The following is a 21208-nucleotide window of genomic DNA, read 5'->3' as shown; positions in this document are numbered from 1 at the left end:
GCTATCACCAGCCAATAACTCGGCCCAGACCGGGGAGGGTGCCGCCCTCTGACTACTCTCCTCCTCGCGATTGGCTTCCCTGGACAGGAGAGCACAAGCTGGATGGATTCTTAGAGAGGTTCCGCCGCTGCTTCTGTGGCGTTGACTCTTCCGCGGAGAGAGCGGATGACCAGCTTTGGCGGCTATCCTGTGGCCAGAGTGAAATAGCAGGAGAGGCGCGGAAGCGCTCTGCCCGGAATTTTGAAGTGCTCAGCGTTTGCGATCGGCCACGTCTTTATCCAGTACTTCTTGGGACCCCGTTCCCTCCCACCCGCCTTTGTAGAACGGGAAATTGAGGCCCCGAACGGGAAAGGGTCTCCTAAAATGTTAGAGGCTCTTGCCTCACTATAATTCATTCACCATCAAAGATTCCAGTAACCAGAAGCCTAAAATGTAAATTAAAAGGCCGGGCGCAGAGGCTCACGCTTGTAATCCCAGCACTTTGGGGGATCGAGTAGAGAGGATCGCTTGAACCCAGGGGTTCGATATCAACCTGGGCAGTATAGCGGAACCTTGTCTCTATAAAAAATAAAATGTAAATTGAAATGTAATTGTAGTTTTTGTTAAAATCCTTAGTGGGTTTAATGGCATTTGTAGGTAAAATCAAACCCTCCCTATGTCCTCAAGGTACTGTGTGCTTCGGGCACTCATCTCTGCCCCCCTCCCTCGCTGATCTCCACCCATATCGGCCCCGTTTGCTCGCCACGCTTGTTCCCTTTAGGGACCTAAACATTGGTTCTGGCTATCAGATTTCTTCTGGTCTCTCAGGTCTCAGCCAAAACACCAGCCCTCTCCACGGCGAGGCCGTCCCTGACCACCCTGTGTAAACTAGCCAGCCAGTCACATCCTTTCAGGTCATCTTGATTTAATTATCTGCCCCGAACTGGCCACTATTGAGTATGTATTAATTTGTTCATTCCTCACCTTGTTTGTAGCTTGCGTGGGCCCACTGGATGGGGGTGAAGGAGGCCCTGTGAAGGAAGCACGATTAACTTCCTTTCCTTCCCTTTCCGGTGAACGTCTTCACAGTCATTCAAGGAACTCCCTTTCTTATCTAGAGATGATCCCCAAGTTTCTGTCACCCATGAGATTCAGAGTTTCCAAAAAGTCACAAGCTGTGTTGGGAAACAGAACATGAAGACCTGGGTTCTACTCCTGATGCTGCCCCTTGTGGCTGAAGACAAATCATTTCACCTCAATGGGCGTCAATGTTTTCACCTTTCAAAGGGTAGTTAATACCCTAGCACCCAGAGTCCTGGAGAGGGTCAGGTAAGGCAATCAGCGTAAAGTACTTTGTTTAAGCCCTAAAGATTGCACAACAAGCAGGATAACAGTTTCTCGATGTTTATCATGTGTCTGTGCAGAACTCTTCACATTCATTATATGAGTTAATCCTCACAACAGCTTTAGAGGAGGTGCCATATTATGATTCTTCTTTTTTTGTGTGAGGAAATGAGACTCAGAGATGTTAGGTGACCTGCCCAACGTCCCACAGTTAATAAGTGACAGTAGCATGATTTTAACACAGTCACATCTGACTGCAAAGCCCACTCTTAACCACTACACTCACTGTGCTATGCAAATGCAAGAATCCACTCCAATCCTTGCAGCTAACATTTATTTATTTACTTGTTTGTTTTCTTGTCTGTTTGGGGAAGCCAGGACCTTGCATATAACAGACACCAATAAAGATTGGCCAAATTTGGCCGGGCATGGTTGTTCATGCCTGTAAGCCACTTGAGCTCAGGAGTTAGAGACCAGCCTGGCAACATGGTGAAACCCCAACTCTACCAAAAATAGAGGCGTGGTAGCATGTACCTGTAGTCCCAGCTACTCAGGAGGCTGGGGTGGGAGGACAGCTTGAGCCCAGTAGGCAGAGGTTGCAGTGAGCCGGGATCGTGCCACTGCACTCCGGCCTGGGTGACAGAGTGAAACCCCATCTCAAAAATAAAAACAAAAACAAAAATAAAAAAAAAACCAGACCAGTCAAATTTAATACTGCCTATCATTCTTTGATTTTATTTCATACATATTCATCTGCATTACAGATGAAGAAATTGGGACTCAGAATATTATTACTTACCAAGTTTATTCAGCTAACAAGCAGTAGATTTTGAGATGGGATGGAGGTGGATTTTGACCTGGGAGCTGTGACATGCCAGCACCCAAGAGCATGCAGCTATGGCCCGGGGCCAGGAGAAGGTGCAGTAAAGAAGCTTTAGGTTGGCCATTGGTGCCTCTCTGCCTCCTAGTTCAGCATCCCTGGCTGCTGTTTACTCTTGTGGTCCCTCTCCGCTCTCCACACACACATCCCAAGGAGCTCCATGGAGCCAGACTTTGGTCTGCCGTGCTACTTTCCGTTCACTGATGTTCCAGTGCTCCACAACAGGAATCAAAGGCAGGGGGTGGAGGGGTGGGTGGGGGGAACAATAACCAAATCCCTGCTACTGGAAAGCTGGCCAATAATTAGCTTTTCCTCGATGACATCACATCAGCAGCTCTTGGATCTCTTTACCCCTCCTAGCCTGGGCATTTTTTCCCTCCTGTTGGTCTCAGGGTTCACAGAGGTGACTGGCAGGAGGGCCACATTTTATAGCCATTACCCTTCCCAAACAGCTTTTCCAAAGCGTTAACTAACCATGTATGCACTGGGGGCATGGTGGGCCAGCAAATAAGTCATTTCAGGTTGGGGCCACTTCAGGATTTACCTCCTCAGCATTCCTGACCACCCACTCTTCCCAGATGGGACTAGTCACTTCCTCTGAGGCCCCACTGGACCTTGAACTCCCACTGGATTCCCACTATTGAATGAACTATTCCTAGTGTGCTATTCAGGCTTCATTTTCACTGCTGTAAGTGTCTTTTTTTTTTTTTTTTTTTTTTTTTTTTAAGAGACAGGGTCTTGCTCTGTCACCCAGGCTGGAGTGCAATGGTGCAATTATAGATCCTTGTAACCTCGAACTCCTGGGCTCAAGTGATCCTCCCACCTTAGCCTCCTGAGTATCTAGAACCACAGCCGAACACCACCACACCCAGCTAATTTTTAATTTTTTTGTAGAAATGGGGGTCTCCCTATGTTGCCCAGCCTGGTCTCAAACTCCTGGCCTCAAACTCCTGGCCTCAAGTGATCCTCATGCCTTGGCCTCCCAAAGTATTGGGATTACAGGCATGAGACACCATGCCTGGGCCATTTTACTTTTTTACAAAACATTTTGTAAAATGTTAGCTTGATTGTTCTTGGAAATAGGTAGCACAAAGTAAACAAATTAAAAAGATCAAGGGTTTACAGTAAAAATTAAATCTTCCTCATAGCCTATTCTTACCCTGGTGTACCTTTCTAGAGGCAAACACAGCACCCATTTTCCTGTATTGCTTTCCAGGTTTATTCTATACCAGCAGTTCTCAGTTCTGCACAAGGTCAGGAGTTCGTGACCAGCCTGGCCAACATGGTGAAACCGTGTCTTTACTAAAAATACAAAAAATTAGCCGGGCGTGGCGGTGGGTGCCTGTAATCTCAGCTACTCGGGAAGCTGAGGCAAGAGAATCACTTGAACCTAGGAGGTGGAGGTTGCAGTGAGCCGAGACTGCAACATTGCACTTCAGCCTGGGCAACAAGAGCGAAACCCCATCTCAAAAAAAAAAAAAAAAAAAAAGAGTCTCTTGGGGAACTTTTAAAAAAAGGTAATGTTTAGGTCCTACTACCAGATATACTTTTATTGGTGTTGACTCAGACATTGATAGTTTTTAAAAGCCTGCCATGCAGCCATAAAAAAGAACAAAATCACGTCCTTTGCAGCAATATGGGTGGAGCCGAAGGCCGTTATCCTAAGCAAAACAACTCAGAAACAGAAAACCAAAGACACATGTTCTCACTCATAAGTGGGAACTAAACAATGGGCAAGGTCATAAAGATGGAAATTACAGATACTGGAGACTCCAAAAGAGGAGCATGAGGGTTGAAAAATTACCTGTCGGGGCTGGGCGTGGTGGCTCACGCCTGTAATCCCAGCACTTTGGGAGGCCAAGGCGGGTAGATCACCTGATGTCAAGAGTTTTGAGACCAGCCTGGCCAACATGGTAAAACCTCGTCTCTACTAAAAATACATAAATTAGCCAGGCGTGGTGGCGGCCACCTGTAATCCCAGCTACTCGGGAGGCTGAGGCAGGAAAATCACTTGAACCCGAGGGGCGGAGGTTACAGTGAGCCCAGATTGTGCCACTTTACTCCAGCCTGGGCTAAAGAGCGAAACTCTGTCTCAAAAAAAAAGAAAAAGAAAAATTACCTGTTGGGTACAATGTTCACTATTTGAGTATTTGGGTATTGGGTACACTAGAAACCCAATTCCCTCCAGTATGTATATGCCCATGTAACAAATAAGCACATGTACACGCTGAATCTAAAATAAAAATAAATTTTAAAAATAAAAAATAAAAAAAGCTCTTCAGGATATTCTTTTTTTCTTTTTCCTTTTTTTTTTTTTTTTTTTGAAACAGGGTCTCACTCTGTTGCCCACGCTGGAGTACGGTGGTGCAATCATGGGTCACTGCAGCCTCAACTGCCCCAGGCTCGGGTGATCTTTTCACCTCAGCTTCCCAAATAACTGGGACTACAAGCATGTGCCACCACACCTGGCTAATTTTTGTATTTTTTGTAGAGGTGGAGTCTTGCTATGTTGCCCAGGTTGGCCTTGTACTCCTGACTCAAGCAATCCTCTCACCTTGTCCTCCCAAATTATTGGGATTACAGGTGTGAGCCACTGCTCCCAGCCCCACTAGAGATTCTAAGCACACCTAGGGTTGGCAAACCACTATTGTATGCATATATAAGACTCTCTCTCTATATTTTTTAAACAAGAGGGGCATAGAATACATACCATTCTGTTCCTTTTTAAAAATTATGTGTTGAAGATTATTTTATATCAGTGCATACAGAGCTGCTTTCTGTCTATTGCTGAATAAATCACTCCAAAAGGTAGAAGCTTAAAGCAACAATAATCTTTTTATTTTTTTCTCAGTTTCTGTGGGTCAGGAATTTGGCAAAGGCTTGCAGGGTGGTTCTGACTTGAGATCTCTCAGAGAGATGCAATGTGACTCTAGATAGTGGCTAGAGTTGGGACAGAATCGGGGCTAGAGCAGCTGACTGCCATCTGGACAGCTCTTTCCTCCTTCATACAGTCGCAGGGCTTCTCCTTATGTCTCTCTGCAGGGGCTAGTTTAGGCTTTCTCACACAGTTTCGGGGCAGTTTGTGATTAAATGGTAGGTGAAGGCTTCAAGAACCAATGTCCCAGCAGTAACAGGGACGCTGTATAACCTTTAAGGATCTAGCCTTAAAAGTCACAGAGAGAAGGTGCAGTGGCTCACGCTTGTAATCCTAGCGCTTTGGGAGGCTGAGGCAGGAGGATTGCTTGAGGCCAGGAATTCAAGACCAGTGTGGACAACATAGCAAGACCTGGTCTCTACAACAAATAAAAAAAAAAATTAGCCAGGCGTGTTGGTGTGCACCTGTGGTCCCAGCTGCTCCGGAGGCTGAAGTGGGAGAATCCCTTGAGCCCAAGAATCCGGGGCTGCAGTGAGCTATAAAGATGCGATTGTATTCCAAGTTGGGCAACAGAAGGAGACCTTGCCAAACAACAACAAAAACAAAAGCCACAAAGTTTCACCTCCATTGCAGTCTGTTGGTTAAAAGTCATAAAAGCCTGCCTGATTTTAAGGAGAGGGGAATAGGCCTCATTCTCAATGGGCAAAGTGTCCAAGTTGCATGGTAAGAAAGGGATGTGGGACAGGCAATATTGGCCACAGCAGCTGAATAGTATTCCATTGTTTGCATGTATCATCAATTATCTAAGCATTGACAGACATTTAGGTTGTTTTTACTCTTTTAGTATTACAAAAAGTGCTCTGAATGTGAACAGTTTTCCTCTGCCCGCTCTCACCCAATCCCTAGAGGGGGCTCGGCCCTTCGTGACCACTTGTCTGTCAGAGCCACTGTGGCAGGGCAGAAAGCTACCATGCCCAGGCTCAAGAAAGCAACTAATTTTTTTTTTTTTTTTTTTTTTTTTTTTTTTTTTGAGATGGAGTCTGGCTCTGTCGCCCAGGCTGGAGTGCAGTGGCACAACCTCGGCTCACTGCAAGCTCTGCCTCCTGGGTTCACGCCATTCTCCTGCCTCAGGCTCCCGAGTAGCTGGAACTACAGGCCACGCCCGGCTAATTTTTTTTTTGTGTTTTTAGTAGAGACGGGGTTTCACTGTGTTAGCCGGGATGGTCTCGATCTCCTGACCTCGTGATCCGCCCACGTTGGTCTCCCAAAGTGCTGGGATTACAGGCCTGAGCCACTGCGCCCGGCCTTGAAAGCAACTATCTATTCCTGCTGTTGGCCTTGGAGGGAAATTAGGCAGAATTGCTTCAGAGGGAGAGAGAATGGAGGGCCAGGTAATCGAGAAGAAAGGTTTTTGAGAGCCTTCCCCAAAATGGAGACAGGGTCTGGGCTTTGCAGGATCCTTGAGTGAAAAGAACCCAGGCCACTCTCTGCCCTGGAGAGCGGGGAGAGCCTCCTATGAGGGTAGCTGTTAGTGCCCTGGGAGGCCGGAGCCTGAGAGGGGGAGGCCCCAGCCATAGCAAGGACCCCGGATGCCTGGCTAAGAGCAGAACTGCTGGCCTTTCCCGGGCCATACCAGCTTAGATGAGGGGTGTATTTGTGGTGGCAGAGCAGACCAAAGGCAAGATGGCTTTTATGAGGCTGGAGTAAGGCCAATAGACCTTCACATGACCCTAGAGTGGGACATCGGTCCCAATAATTATTGAGATTGAATATCCTGCCAGCACTGTGGGGTAGGGGCTTAGAGCATATAAAATTTGATTTGGTCTGGTTGAACCCTGACTGAAAAAATAAAATTAAAATTAAAAATTGAAATAAAATTTGATTTGGAGAAAGAAAAGTAATGTGACTCTTACACTCAGGGTGAAGGAGTACAAATCTCTCTTGTTATAAATATTTAGGTACAGAAAGCGATCTGTTATTTGACATTTCACAGCAATCACAAGCCCCACCATTCAGATCTCTTCTTTCAGATACATGGGCTAAGAGCTGTGGGAGATGGTCATTCAAAACGAAACGTGATCTTTGCATCAAAATATTGACTTTCCTATTATTTCCTTATTCCTTATTTAAATTCAGATTTCTGGATAGCCAGGACAAGATCTTAAAGGATCCCCTTGTTCTGTCTTTCTGGTCAAGTTTTTGATTAAGAAGATAAAAAAAAAAATCAGGAAAGTGGGCAAAGATTTAACTACACAAATGTTCATTTAAAAAATGAACAGTCAAAATAACCAACAGTTGAAAATATGTTAAATAAGTTACAGTACAGCCTCCCTATGGAAGTCTGTGAGGCCATAAAAAATCACTTGATAAAAGAATATTTAATAGCACAGATGTTTACATATATTTTATTTATTTTTTTTCTTTTCTTTGTTTTGAGACAAAGTTTTGCTCTTGTTGCCCAGGCTGAAGTGCAGTGGCACAATCTCGACTCACTGCAACTCAGCCTCCTGGGTTCAAGCGATCCTCCTGCCTCAGCCTCCCGAGTAGCTGGGATTACAGGTGCCCACCACCATGCCTGGCTAATTTTTGTATTTTTAGTAGAGACGGGTTTCACCGTATTGGCCAGGCTGGTCTCAAACTCCTGATCTCGTGATCCGCCTGCCTTGGCCTCCCAAAGTGCTGGGATTACATAGGTGAGCCACCGCACCTGGCCTATTTACATATTTTTTAAACAAACAAAATATGTGTTGCAAAACCACAGTTGTATTTTTTAAATTACATGATTGGAAAAAAAGGATATATATTAAAATGTTTCTCTTGGTGGTAACTGTTATATTCCTGTTTTGTTTACTTGTACTTTCTCAATTATCTGCAACACAAATATATATTACCTTATTTAAAAAAAATTTTGGGCCACCGGCTGCGGTGGCTCACGCCTGTAATCCCAGCACTTTGGGAGGCCGAGGCGGGCAGATCACGAGGTCAGGAGATCGAGACCATCCTGGCCAACATGGTGAAACCCTGTCTCTAGTAAAAATACAAAAATTAGCTGGGCGTGGTGGCATGCACCTGTAGTCCCCACTACTCAGGAGGCTGAGGCAGGAGAATCGCTTGAACCCTGGAGGCAGAGGTTGCAGTGAGCCAAGATCATGCCACGGCACTCCAACTTGGCGACAGAGTGAGACTCCATCCCAAAAAAAAAAAATTTTGGCTTAAAAATAATAGGAAAATAAATATATCTATATTACTTCTTCTTTTTACCAAATATCACTGCCTCATATTTAGCTTACATTATCATTATTAATAGCATAATTGATCGAGAGCTGGCCATCAACCAGGTTCAATACATATACTGCTTCTTCCCACAACAGCTCTATAAAATAAGTATCATTGTTTCCCACAATTTGTAAATGAGAAAATGAAGAACAGAGAGTAAATAATGTGTCTAATGTCAAAATTTTAAATTGTGGGAAAAGGATTTAAACTCAGCTCTCTCTGATTCCAATGCTTAAGCATACCTTCCTGCCTGTTGCCTTTCTTTTTTTTTTTTGAGACAAGGTCTTGCTGTGTTGCCAAGGCTGGCCTCAACCTCAGCTCCTGGGCCCCAGAAATCCTCCCATCTCAGCCTCCTAAGTAGCTGGGATTACAGACATGCCATATCATGCCCAGCCTAGCTGTTGCCTTTCTGTGACTATTGCCAAACAGCATGTTTTTGGGACTTAATTTTACCTGACTTTTCAGGATTCCCCAAAGTTCCCAACTCTTTTTGAGTATGGATTCCTTTCATAATCTGACTTTAAAAAAAGGACATAAGGTTAAAATGCACATAAGGACGAGCTTTTTCATGGCTCATCTGTGGATCCAGATTAGATCCTTAAGGTAAAACAAAGAGAACTTCAAAGATTAGCCAAGCTTCAGGGATACAGACCCAATGGGTCCCATGTAGTCAAATAAAATCACTAAATCAACAGGCGGCCAGACAATGCAGAATTGACATTGACTCTAGATCAAGGGTAAGCACAACTGAGATGTGGGAGTGTGCTAAGGTAAGTATAGAATGGGAGTGGAGACCGACAAGGCTGTTCCAGCAGTTCTAAGGGCTGGTTCACAAGGGAGACTGTCTTCCCTTCTGTGGCTTCCCAGAGGAGGTAGGGTTTGGCAAGCCAGGAGCAGAAAGGCTTCCATTAGGAAATGAAGGCTAAATTGACATTTAACTCCAGTGAAATGTCCAGAACGGGGACACTTAGTGCCTCCAGTATGTCCTACAGAGGCTCAAGGACACACAAATCACACAAGCTTGCACCATTCTTTCTCATGCCCCCTTCTCCTGGTCAGCCAGCGTGGCTTCCACATTCTACTTCTTGCTTCTAACCCACTCATTTCTCTCCATTCTTTTGCCTCCTATCTTGGGCCAGGTCCTCATTACTCCAGGAATATTGCAACAGCCTCCTTATTGACTTGCTAGCCCCAGATTCATCTTCTTATATAAATATTGATATTTGATTCCTCTTTGCCATGTTCTCTGCTCTCATACCTTCAATGACAGGGAGGTCACTACCTATGAGGTAATCCAGTTAGTCTTTGGTAGTGACAATAACTAGTAATGATTGAATACCTATGATGAAATTGAACAGTATGAAATTGTCATTTGTGCAGAATAAAAATAATCAGTGGCAGTTTTATATGGTTTAACTTAATACTTACCAGGTGCAAAGCTTTGCATTATATTTACTATATTATCTCATTTAATCTCCAAACAACCATGTCAAATAATTCTAATTTTACAGACAAGCAAAGTGAGGTCCAGGAGAAATTAAATAATTTACACAGCAAATAACAGGCCCCAGGTCTAACTCTCAAGCTCTGCCTCTTAAGCACTCTGGGTACTGTCTTCTTATAACAACCTGTATGTCTCATCTGCTGGCTTGTCCTGCTCTCTGGAGCCTTCCTGAACAAACTGGCACCCTCCCTCACCCCCAACAGCCTTTCAGAGCTTCCTCCCAATTGAATACCCCCAGTTCCTTCACCATGGCTATTTGCAGTAGTGATGAATGGCCTATAGAGACCTTTACACCCCACACTAGAATTTGTGATGGCCGATCATATGCTGACCAGCCTGTTCACATTCTAGTAGGTCCTGAATTTCAGAGTGCTATTTTTTCCAAAAAGGGATGTTGCAAAACATCTCTCCTTGATCCATTTGATTCCTTACTTGGTCCTGTTTCTTTCCTTTATTCCCTCCTCTTTACCTCCAAATTTGCAGTCTTTTTTTTTTTTTTTTTTTTTTTTGAGATGGCATCTCGCTCTGTCGCCCAGGCTGGAGTGCAGTGACTCGTTCTCGGATCACTGCAGCCTCTGCCTCCAGGGTTCAAGCAATTCTCCCATCTCAGCCTCCCGAGTAGCTGGGATTATAGGCGCACGCCATCTTGCCTGGCTAATTTTTGCAATTTTAATAGAGACTGGGTTTCGCCATGTTGGCCAGGCTGGGCTCCAACTCCTGACCTCAAGTGATCCACCTGCCCCACCCTCCCAAAGTGCTGGGATTACAGGTATGAGCCACCGTGCCTGGCCCAACTTGCAATCTTAAAATCACCTGTGGACCCAGCAGTTCTGCTTCTGGATATATACCCAAGAGAAATGAAAACATATGTCCACACAAAGACTTGTACAAGAATGTTCATAATAGCCAAAAAGTGGAAACAACCCAAATGTCCATCAACTGATGAATGGCTAAACAAAACAGGGTATATCTATGCAATGCAACATAATTCAGCCATAAAAAGGAATGATACTTTTCATTCAAAAAGGAATGATACATTTCAGCACAGTATGGTGAAAAAAAGGAATGAAATACTGATACATGCTGCAACATGTATGAACCTTGAAAACATTATGCTAAGTGAAATAAATCACACAAAAAGCTACATATTATATAAATCCATTTATATGAATGTCCAGAATAGGCAAACCCATAGAGAGAGAAACTGGATTAGAGCTTACCAGGGGATAGTGGGAGAAGTAAGGTTGGACTGATTGCTAATAGGTATGACGTTTCTTGTGGGGTTGATGGGAATTTTCTGGAATTAGTGGTGATGGCTATACAACACAGCAAATACGATGGCCTCCCTCACTCAAAGCCCACCTGGAGTCACGGAACTGGGAGTATTAAAGATAAATTATTCAACTCCTTTGTTTTATTGATAGGGAAATCAAAGCTTTGAGAGAGGATGGGACTTTCTCAAAGTTACAGAATGAGTCGTTGGCATTGCTGGACCTAAAATCTCGTATTCCTCTTTCTAGTAGTACATGCTCTTTTCTAAACTAGATTACACAAGACATCTCCCCAAACTCTACTGGTAGCCCCTATTGCCAATAAAAGAAGCTTCAGATTACCAGTTTCTTCCCTGACGTCTGAAATCAGGTCCATTTCATAGGTTAGTGTTAGGTGTTAGGTGACTCACTCCAAATACCAACTTATTTGTACCCACCCAGCAATTAGACTGAAGTTTTTCAACAGCCTTGCCTTCCTCATTCTGGCATGTTGAAAAATGAGATAAAAGTAGATTTTTCGGCAAACTGTTGCTTATATTTCTAACCAGAGCTTGGCGGTTCTGGTGGGCATGCTATGGAAAAGGACCTGTACTGAGCTCCTTGGGAAATCTCTTTTTAGAGACAGGGTCTCATTCGCTCAAGCTGGAATGCAGTGGCATGCTCATAGCTCACTGCAGCCTAAAACTCCTGGCTTCAAGTGATCCTCTAGCCTTAGCTTCCTGGGTAGTTGGAATTACAGGCATGAGCCATCATGCCCGGCTCTAGGAGACATTTTAGAATGGGCCAAGTTTTACTCCTATAATTCAAGGAGTTTGTCCCTGATGAAAGTACAGGTGTGCAGAAATAACACAACCTGAAATGTAGAAACTCCCCTTAGAATGGAAGGAAACCAATAGTTTGGGAGTTGTAAGTAGAAAAAGAGTCTAGTTGGTACATCAAAGAAGAATCAACAGAAGTAATGACATTCGGACAGGGTGGTAAGGGACAGGTGCAGGACACAGCAAGAATGAAGAGGCAAAACCAAAAAAGAATGAAAACATTAGGGTGAAGCTTGGAATATGTGTAGAGAAATTGTGGAAAACAAAGTATGAAGTGTTGGGGACAAATTCTAGAGAGCTATTAATGCCAGGATTAAGAAAAAGTGTTTCATTTACTAGGCAACATGATGTTGTTGAGAGGTGGGTTAGGGGTTCGGGACAGGCACTGTCATTCACACTGGTAAAGCCTTGGTGACAAAATTTGGCATTATTTACCAAACTCCTTAGACAGCTGCACACTCTTTGGACCTAGAATTTCACTTCTAGGTATTTTCTACTAAGAAATATAGGGATGTTCATTACAACATTGTTTTTAATATTAGGAAGTTAGAAACAACCTAAATATCTAACTATGGGATAATGGTTCTCAAGTGATTTGGAAATTTCTGGAGATATTTTTGGTTGTTACAACTTGAGGCAGGTGTTTTTGGTATCTAGTGGTAGAATTTAGAGTAAACATCCTGCAACGTACAGGACAGCCTCCCACAACAGAGAATTACTGGACCCAAAATGTTGATAGTGTCAAGGTTGAGAAGCCTGGCTGTGGAGGGTAGTACTATGGTGTTCTGGTACCTCCATACAGTGAAATGCTTTGCAATCATTAAAATGAATGGGACAGGCTGGGCATAGTGGCTCATGCCTGTAATTCCAGCACTTTGGGAGGCCGAGGCGGGTGAACCACTTCAGTCCAGGAGTTCAAGACCGGCTTGGGCAACATAGTGAGACCCCTATCTCTACAAAAAATACAAAAATTAGCTGAGCATGGTAGTGCATGCCTTCAGTCCCAGCTACTCAGGAGGCTGAGGTGGGAGGATTGCTTATGTCCCCGAGGTAGAGGTTGCAGTGAACCGAGATCACGCCACTGCATTCTAGCCTGGCCAACAGAGTGAGACCCTGTCTTAAAAAAAAAAAAGGAAATACCTTTGAAAGGTTTTCATGATGTAGAGTTCATAGCCCTGCCACCCTGAATGTGTCTGATGTCTCCTGATCTTGGTAGCTAAGCAGGATTGGGCTGGTTATTATTTGAGAGGAGACTACTAGCTGGCCTCCAACTTCTGGGCTCAAGTAATCCTCCTGCCTCAGCCTCTTGAATACTATAGGTATAGCCCAACTCACTTGGATCTCCTAATTCAATTAAATCCTGACATTTTCTACCTGGAGATAGCCTCAGATCCCATAGGTTGAGAGCTCAGTCCCACAAGACTCTTCCCCTGTGCCGCGCCTTTGGGCCTGCAGAACTTCTGACCAGCCAGTTTCAAGGTGGGGTTCCCATGACACCCTCTTTGGGTTCGATTAATTACTAGAGCGGCTCACAGAACTCAAGGAAATTTACTTACCTTTACTGGCTTATTATAAAGGATATCACAAAGGATACAGATGAAGAGAGGAATAGGGTGAGGTGTTAGGGAAGGGATTCTGGGCTTGCCACCTTCTAGGAGTCTCCATGTGTTCAGCTGTCCAGAAGCTCATCTGAGCCCTGTCCTTTTAGGTTTTTATGGAGGCTTCATTACACAGGCAAGACTGATTAAACCATTGGCCACTGATGATCAGCTAAAGCTTCAGGACCCTTTCCCCTTCTTGGAGTTTGGAGGATGGGCTGAAAGTCCCATCCTCTAATTGCGGCTTAGTCTTTCAGGTGACCAGCCCCTCAGCCTGAAGCTACCTAGGGATTACCAGGCACTGTTCAATCATTAGTACACAAAAATACATCATTCTGGAGATTCTAAGGATTTTAGAAGTTGTGTTATCTGGAAATGGTGTTGAAGACCAAATACATATATCACAATATCACAATACTGAATACCAAGGATGCATCAGGCACCCTTGCAAGGCCTAGGGAATCAATGCTGACAGGTCCCTGCCCTCATGAAGCTCACAGTATAGTGGGAGGACAGACAATAGGACAAGGAAACAAAAACAAACATGATAATTACTGATAGTAATAAATGTAATAGATAAAATAAATAGGCTGATATGACAGGCAGAAACTGGGGAGAGGGTATTTGGGGGCTACTTGGGATAAGATAACTAGAGATGACCTGCATGACCTGAAATCTGGAAGTTAAGAAGGAGATGGTGTGCAGAGAGCTGAGAAAGCGCATTAGGTTAGAGAGTTCCAGTTCTTTATGGTGGGAGTGTCTGGAAGGTTCGTGCTGCTACGCAGGCTGCCAGACTGGGGGGGTGAGCACTTGTGCACAGTGCTGGATGAGTGCAGTGCCCCAAGAATTTATTACACTCTACAATAAAGGAGGCAATCTGCTTCCCAGTAAAGGTCATTTATGAAGTTCAAAGTGCTAGCAACTGTCTATAATTATGCATTCCACGTGGTTTACAACATAGAGGTGCCAGGCTCTAGCGGATATAGTCATGGAAGCTAAAGTAAGTTTCATCCAGAAAGAAAAGTGCTTTGTCTCCTTCCTAGTGGGCAGGAGGGGCATTTTAATGAAGATTCTGGTATTTCAAGATTCACTGGAGTTGATAGAATGTGGACCGTTGTGTGTATTTCTTTCTTTCCTTTTCTTTTTCTCTTTTTCTTTTTGAGACAAAGTCTAGCTCTTGTCACCCAGGCTGGAGTACAATGGCGCAATTTTGGCTCACTGCAACCTTTGCCTCCTGAGTTCAAGCGATTCTCCTGCCTCAGTCTCCCATGTAGCTGGGATTACAGGCAGTGCCACTATGCCCTGCTAATTTTTGTATTTGTAGTAGAGACAGGGTTTCACCCTGTTGCTCAGGCTGGTCTCAAACCCCTGACCTCAGGTGATCCACCCACCTTGGCCTCCCAGAGTGCTGGGATTACAGGTGTGAGCCACCGCACCCAGCCCCTTGTGTGTATTTCTGACAGACAACCCTAGAAAGTACAGGCTGAAACCAGAAAAAAACACATTAAAGCACCAAGAGAAAGATGGAGTGGGTTGAAGGGAAATAGATTTTTAAAGTTAAGGCTCTGTGAAATGGGTAGAATTAACTAGAGGTTAAAAATAAAATGTTAACTAAAGATTACCTCTGAGTAACAGGATTATGGGTGATTTTAATTGTCTTCTCTGTATATGTTCAACAGTGAATATAATATGTATTACTTTTGGAATAAAGGAAAAACTGAAAGGTGTGTTGTTTTATAAGGGCCCTTAGGTTGCTAAAATTAGAGTCATTGAAATCTAAAGCTGATAAAAACTTTAATGCAAAGATTGTGACATGGGAGACTACACATACCAGATCCATATGTACATGAGGACAGCAGGCTGAGGGGCCCTGCACATTGAAAGCCCACATGGGAGAAACCCTTGGGAAGGGGAGTGGAAGGATGAGGCAAGGGGCCGGGGGATGCAGAGGCTGGCAGGCAGTCATCTCTCAGCTTCAGCCATTCCTGCCATGGGGGAATGTGGACAGAGAAGCCAAACAAATCTCCTAAACAGTAAATGCCAGTCTTCTGTGTCAGATATTTAAGAAAACTAACAGAGGTCAGAGAAGACATACCTACAGCAAGTAGATTATCCCTGTGCTGCCTTTTTGCAACCCCTGCTTTGGCAGTGCTTGAGCCCACCTCCTGCTCTATGCAGACATCTCTTCTTTGCTCTTACTAGACCAAGGTGAAAGAAAACTCTCACCTTCTCCCATCTAGCCCCACAGCATCTGGAACACACTGATCCTCATAATCCTTGTTCTTGAGAAATATTAATGACTTAATCTCCCAAGCTTGCTCCCGCTTCTGTGCAGGCCATGTCAGTATGTTTTGCAGACAAGACCCAGAGAAGTCCAGACTGGACTTGTTGCAGACTGCAAAACTGCCATTGGAAGGCCTCCGTCCCAGTCCTTCTACAGAGTAGTAGCCAGTGGGATTCCCAGCCATGGGCGAGGTGACAGCAGAGGAGGTGGAGAAGTTCCTGGACTCGAATATCGGCTTTGCCAAACAGTACTACAACCTCCACTACCGAGCCAAGCTCATCTCTGACCTCCTTGGGGCCAAGGAGGCTGCCATGGACTTCAGCAACTACCACTCCCCGAGCAGCGTGGAGGAGAGTGAAATCATCTTTGATCTCCTGCGGGACTTTCAGGAGAATTTACAGACAGAGAAATGCATCTTCAATGTCATGAAGAAGCTGTGCTTCCTCCTGCAGGCAGATCGCATGAGCCTGTTCATGTACCGGACCCGCAACGGCATCGCAGAGCTGGCCACCCGGCTTTTCAATGTCCACAAGGATGCTGTTCTCGAGGACTGCCTGGTGATGCCCGACCAGGAGATCGTCTTCCCTTTGGACATGGGCATTGTGGGCCATGTCGCACACTCTAAGAAGATTACTAACGTCCCCAACACAGAAGAGGTACTCTCTTCCCCATGAGAGAGAGGGCATGGGGCATTATTCCATGGAGTTCTGGGGTACAAGTGGGGTGAGGGGCATTGGCCACCAAGACAAGGCTGGTGACGTGGTGCTTCTTCTTTATTTATTTACATATTTACTCAGAATTCTTTATTTTGAAAAAAAAAATTCAAACTTAACAGAAAAGTTTGAAATAATACAAAGAACTGTATGTCTTTCATCCAAATTTATCATTCATTAACATCTTGCCACATTTGCTTTCTCTTTCCATTTTCTCTGACCCATTTGGGAGAAAGTTGCAGACATCATGCCCTTTGTCTGTAAGTACTGGCGGTGCTCCCATCATTGTACTGCGGGTAGGTAAGAAATGTCCCTGTTCTGGAAATACACAGTACTTCCACAGTACTTCCACACAGTACTTCCACAGTACCTCCACAGTACTTCCAGAACAAGGACATTTCTTACCTATCCACAGTACAATGATGGAATCATAGAAATGTAATGTGGATACGACACCATTATCTGCTGGGAGTAGTGGCACGTGCCTGTAGTCCCATCTACTTGGAGGGCTGAGGCAAGAGAATCACTTGAGCCCAAGAGTTTGAGACCAGCTTGTGCAACATAGGGAGACTCCTGTCTCTGCAAAAAATTTTAAAATTAGCTGGACGTGGTAGTGCACTGTGGGGGAAAGAAAGAGAGATCAGACTGTTACTGCGTCTATGTAGAAAGAAGAAGACATAAGAAACTCCATTTTGTTCTGTACTAAGAAAAATTATTCTGCCTTGAGATGCTATTAATCTGTAACCCTAGCCCCAACCCTGTGCTCACAGAAACATGTGCTGTGTTGACTCAAGGTTTAATGGATTTAGGGCTGTGCAGGATGTGCTTTGTTAAAAATGTGTTTGCAGGCAGTATGCTTGGTAAAAGTCATCACCATTCTCCAGTCTCGAGTACCCAGGGACACAATGCACTGCGGAAGGCCGCAGGGACCTCTACCCAAGAAAGCCTGGGTATGGTCCAAGGTTTCTCCCCACTGAGACAGCCTGAGATATGGCCTCGTGGGAAGGGACAAACCTGACCATCCCCCAGCCCAACACCTGTAAAGGGTCTGTGCTGAGGAGGATTAGTGAAAGAGGAAGACCTCTTTGCAGTTGAGATAAAAGGAAGGCATCTGTCTCCTGTTTGTCCCTGGGAATGGAATGTCTCGGTGTAAAACCTGATCGTACGTTCTATTTACTGAAATAGGAGAAAACTGCCTTATGGCTGGAGGTGGGACATGCTGGCGGCAATACTGCTCTTTACTGCACTGAGATGCTTGTGTAAAGTCAAACATAAATCTGGCCTCCGTGCACATCAAGGCACAGCACCTTTCCTTAAACTTATGACATAGAGACCTTTGCTCACATGTTTTCCTGCTGACCCTCTCCCCACCATTACCCTATAGTCCTGCCACATCCCCCTCACCGAGGTAGGAGAGATAGTGATCAATAAATACTGACGGAACTCAGACACCAGTGCCAGCGGGGGTCCTCCATATGCTGAGTGCCAGTCCCCTGGGCCCACTGCTCTTTCTCTAGACTTTGTCTCTGTGTCTTATTTCTTTCCTCAGTCTCTCATCCCACCTGACGAGAAATACCCACAGGTGTGGAGGGGCTGGCCCCCTTCAGTGCACACCTGTGGTCAGCATCAATATGGTGACTTCCCAGGAGTAAGGGACCACCAGGCTGCCTAAGGTGGGGTGAACCAGCCCAGGTCAGAAAGGGAGCAGGTCAAACTCCCATGCTGGTTAGTAGTGGGATTGCACCTGTGAATAGACACTGCACTCCAGCCTGGGCAATATAGCAAGAACCTGTCTTAAAGAAGAAAAAATGAAAAAAAAGCTGGGTGTGGTGGCTCACACCTGTAATCCCAGCACTTTGGGAGGCTGAGGTGGGAAGATCACTTGAGCCCAGAAGTTTGGGACCAGGCTGGGCAACATAGGGAGGTCCCTGTCTTTACAAAAAATTTAAAAACTAGCTGGGTGTGGTGGTGCACACCTGTGGTCCCATCTACTCTGGAGGCTGAGATGGGAGCATCACTTGAGCCCAGGAGGTTGAGGCTGGAGGCTGAGATGGGAGCATCACTTGAGCCCAGGAGGTTGAGGCTGCAGTGAGCCACGATTGTGCCATTGCACTCCAGCTTGAGTGACAGAGTGTGACCCTGTCAAGAAAAGGAAAGGAAAGGGAAAGAAAGGCAAGACAAGGAAAGGCAAAGGCAAAGGCAAAGGCAAAGACAAGGCAAGGCAAGGCAAGCTACCATCCAATCGGCTGGGTGAAAAGGAAAAAAGAAAAAATTTGCTAAAAAATAAAGAAAAAAGATGCAACACCATGATCTAATAAACAGTTCATATTCAATTTCTGTCAGTTGTCTCAGACACCCATGTAGCGCTGTCTTTTGAGTCTCCTTGAATCTGAGACTGTTCCTCAGTCTGTCTTTGTTTTCCATGGTGCTGACATTTTTGAAGGGTACAAAACAAATCTTTTGCAGAAATGTCCTTTCATTTGGGCTTGTCTGATATTTCTTCATGATTAGGTGCAGGTCACACATTTCTGGCAGGAGTACCACAGAGGTGATGTGTTTTTCTTTGTGCTTTACATGCGGAGGCATAATGGCAGTCTGTCCCATTACTGGAAATGTAAACACTGATCACTTGGTTAAACACTTGGCTCTTTCTTCCAGGATCCACTGTTCCCTGAGATTCTACTGGCAGTTCTGACAAAGACTTCTTTGATCACCTTGGGCAAATCACTCCCCCTCTCTGGATGTTGGCTTTTAAAGGCGGTAATGCAGTTCTCCACATAGCCCTCTGCCCAGGCCAACTCCCACTCATCCTTCAGAAAAAGTCATTTCCTCAGGGAGGCCCTTTCTAATCTCCCTGTTATAGCCCCATCCCTAAGCCATTTCTCATAATAAGCCCTGGAGGTCAGGGACCAGGTCTGCCTTGTCCACCAGGCTTTTACTCCGGGACCCAGCACAGTGTCTGGCACAAAGCATGTGCTCGGTAAGCACTTGGTGTAAAAGACTCACAATCAAGCAATTATGCAGTAATTTCATTAACACTGTCTCACCCAAAAGAATGTTTGTCCCATTACAGCAGGGCCCATGAGGGTCTCATTCACTCCTACACTGGCCAAACCAGGAGCTGTGTTCTGGCATTTCCAAAATCCAGCCTTTGGACATGGTGTGATTTTGTGCTCATTTTACCTCTGGCGTTACTTCAGATTAAGCATTTTAAGGTTAAAAATAGGAGAGGAAGGGGGCTTCGGAGACTGTCTTATCCAACTGCCTTATTTAATAGGCAAGGAAACTAAACCTAGGAGAGTGTGGGCAGAGGCTTGCCAACGCTCCACATGCATGAATGCAAGAATTCAAACAGGTCGGCCAGGTGCAGTGGCTCACACCTATAATCCCAGTGCTTTGGGAGGCCGAGGCAGGCAGATCACTTGATGTCAGGAGTTGGAGACCAGCCTGGCCAACATGGTGAAACCCCATCTCTACTAAAAATACAAAAATTAGCCGGGCCTGGTGGTGCATGCCTGTAATCCCAGCTACTCGGGAGGCTGAGGCAGGAGAATCACTTGAACCTGGGAGGTGGAGGTTGCAGTGAGCCGAGACTGCACCATTGCACTCCAGACTGGGCAACAAGAGCAAAACTGTCTCCAAAAAAAAGGATTCAAACAGGTGTCTTTTGGTCTTGGGCTCCTTAGTGAGATAAGCCAGACTTGTGCCTCTGTGGAAAGCATACCCGGTGGGCTCCCACATGGGCGCATGGCTCCCATCATCTCCTCTTGGGCATCCAGGGGCCGGGCAATGGTTCTCCACTCAGGAGACTTTCTGGAGGACTCATCCAACTGGACTGGAGTCTATTTTCCCTTCAACTCTTCTGACTGTAATTGTAGCCAACAGGGATTGCCTCACTCATTTCTCCTCATAACGATCTATGTCATAACTGTCATTATCTCTGTTTCACAGATGATGAAACAGAAACCCAGAAAGTTTTGGTAACTTGCTCAGGATTATGCAGATAGAAAGTGGCAGACCCTGGCTGATCCAAGTACACAGGTGTTTATAACTAATTGATCACAGCCAGTTATAGATTTCTTTGTTCCCCCTCCACTCCTGCTGCTTCACTCGACTAGCCTAAAAAAAGAAAAAAGGAAAGAAAAAAAAGGGTGTCAGACTGGGAATGATTTGAACCCAGGCACTCTGACCTTGAGCTCACAATCTTTTTTCTAACTAGTTGATTCAGCCAGGGAGTCATTACAGAGCCTTAATTCCTCTTAATTGCTCTGCTATTCTGTGCTCCCTCCTCCTCTATAAAATGAAGGCATCGCACTGGGTATTTGAGCAAGGTCATTGGATCATGTAGCAGAGAGTTAAGATCTTACGATCTAAGGTCAGATCTGGATGTGAACCAGGACTCTGTCACTTTCAAAGAATGTGGCCTTGGCAAATTGTTGAGCTTGACTGGGTTTATTTCCTATTTTATAAAATGGGGAAATAAGAGCTACCCCACAGCATTGTTGTAAAAATTAAATGAATGAATTATCTCATTAGCAGTGTTCTTGGCACACCGTAATGGCTCCTATTGGCAGCTCCCATTCCTTGTTACTATTACGACTATTTTGCTACTGTTGTTGTTGTTGTTGTTAAGGATCTATTCTAAGTGATGGATGCTGTACCAGGT

The 21208-nt window shown here is 45.0% G+C and overlaps 1 protein-coding gene across 1 annotated transcript in view; it reads left to right on the top strand.

Annotated features, from left to right (window-relative positions):
* Positions 1-16011: 16011 nt before the first annotated feature.
* The window catches only part of PDE6A (phosphodiesterase 6A), an 87837-nt gene continuing 82640 nt past the window's right edge, over positions 16012-21208 (top strand). The window contains exon 1 of the mRNA XM_024247163.3: positions 16012-16485. Within this exon, the coding sequence (XP_024102931.3) occupies positions 16012-16485 (474 nt within the window). The remainder of the gene's footprint in view (positions 16486-21208) is intronic.

Source organism: Pongo abelii, chromosome 4 (assembly GCF_028885655.2).
Source record: "Pongo abelii isolate AG06213 chromosome 4, NHGRI_mPonAbe1-v2.0_pri, whole genome shotgun sequence".
Taxonomy (NCBI): domain Eukaryota; kingdom Metazoa; phylum Chordata; class Mammalia; order Primates; family Hominidae; genus Pongo; species Pongo abelii.
The sequence above is the reverse complement of the archived record's forward strand: the minus strand, read 5'-3'. Positions and strand labels throughout refer to the sequence as shown.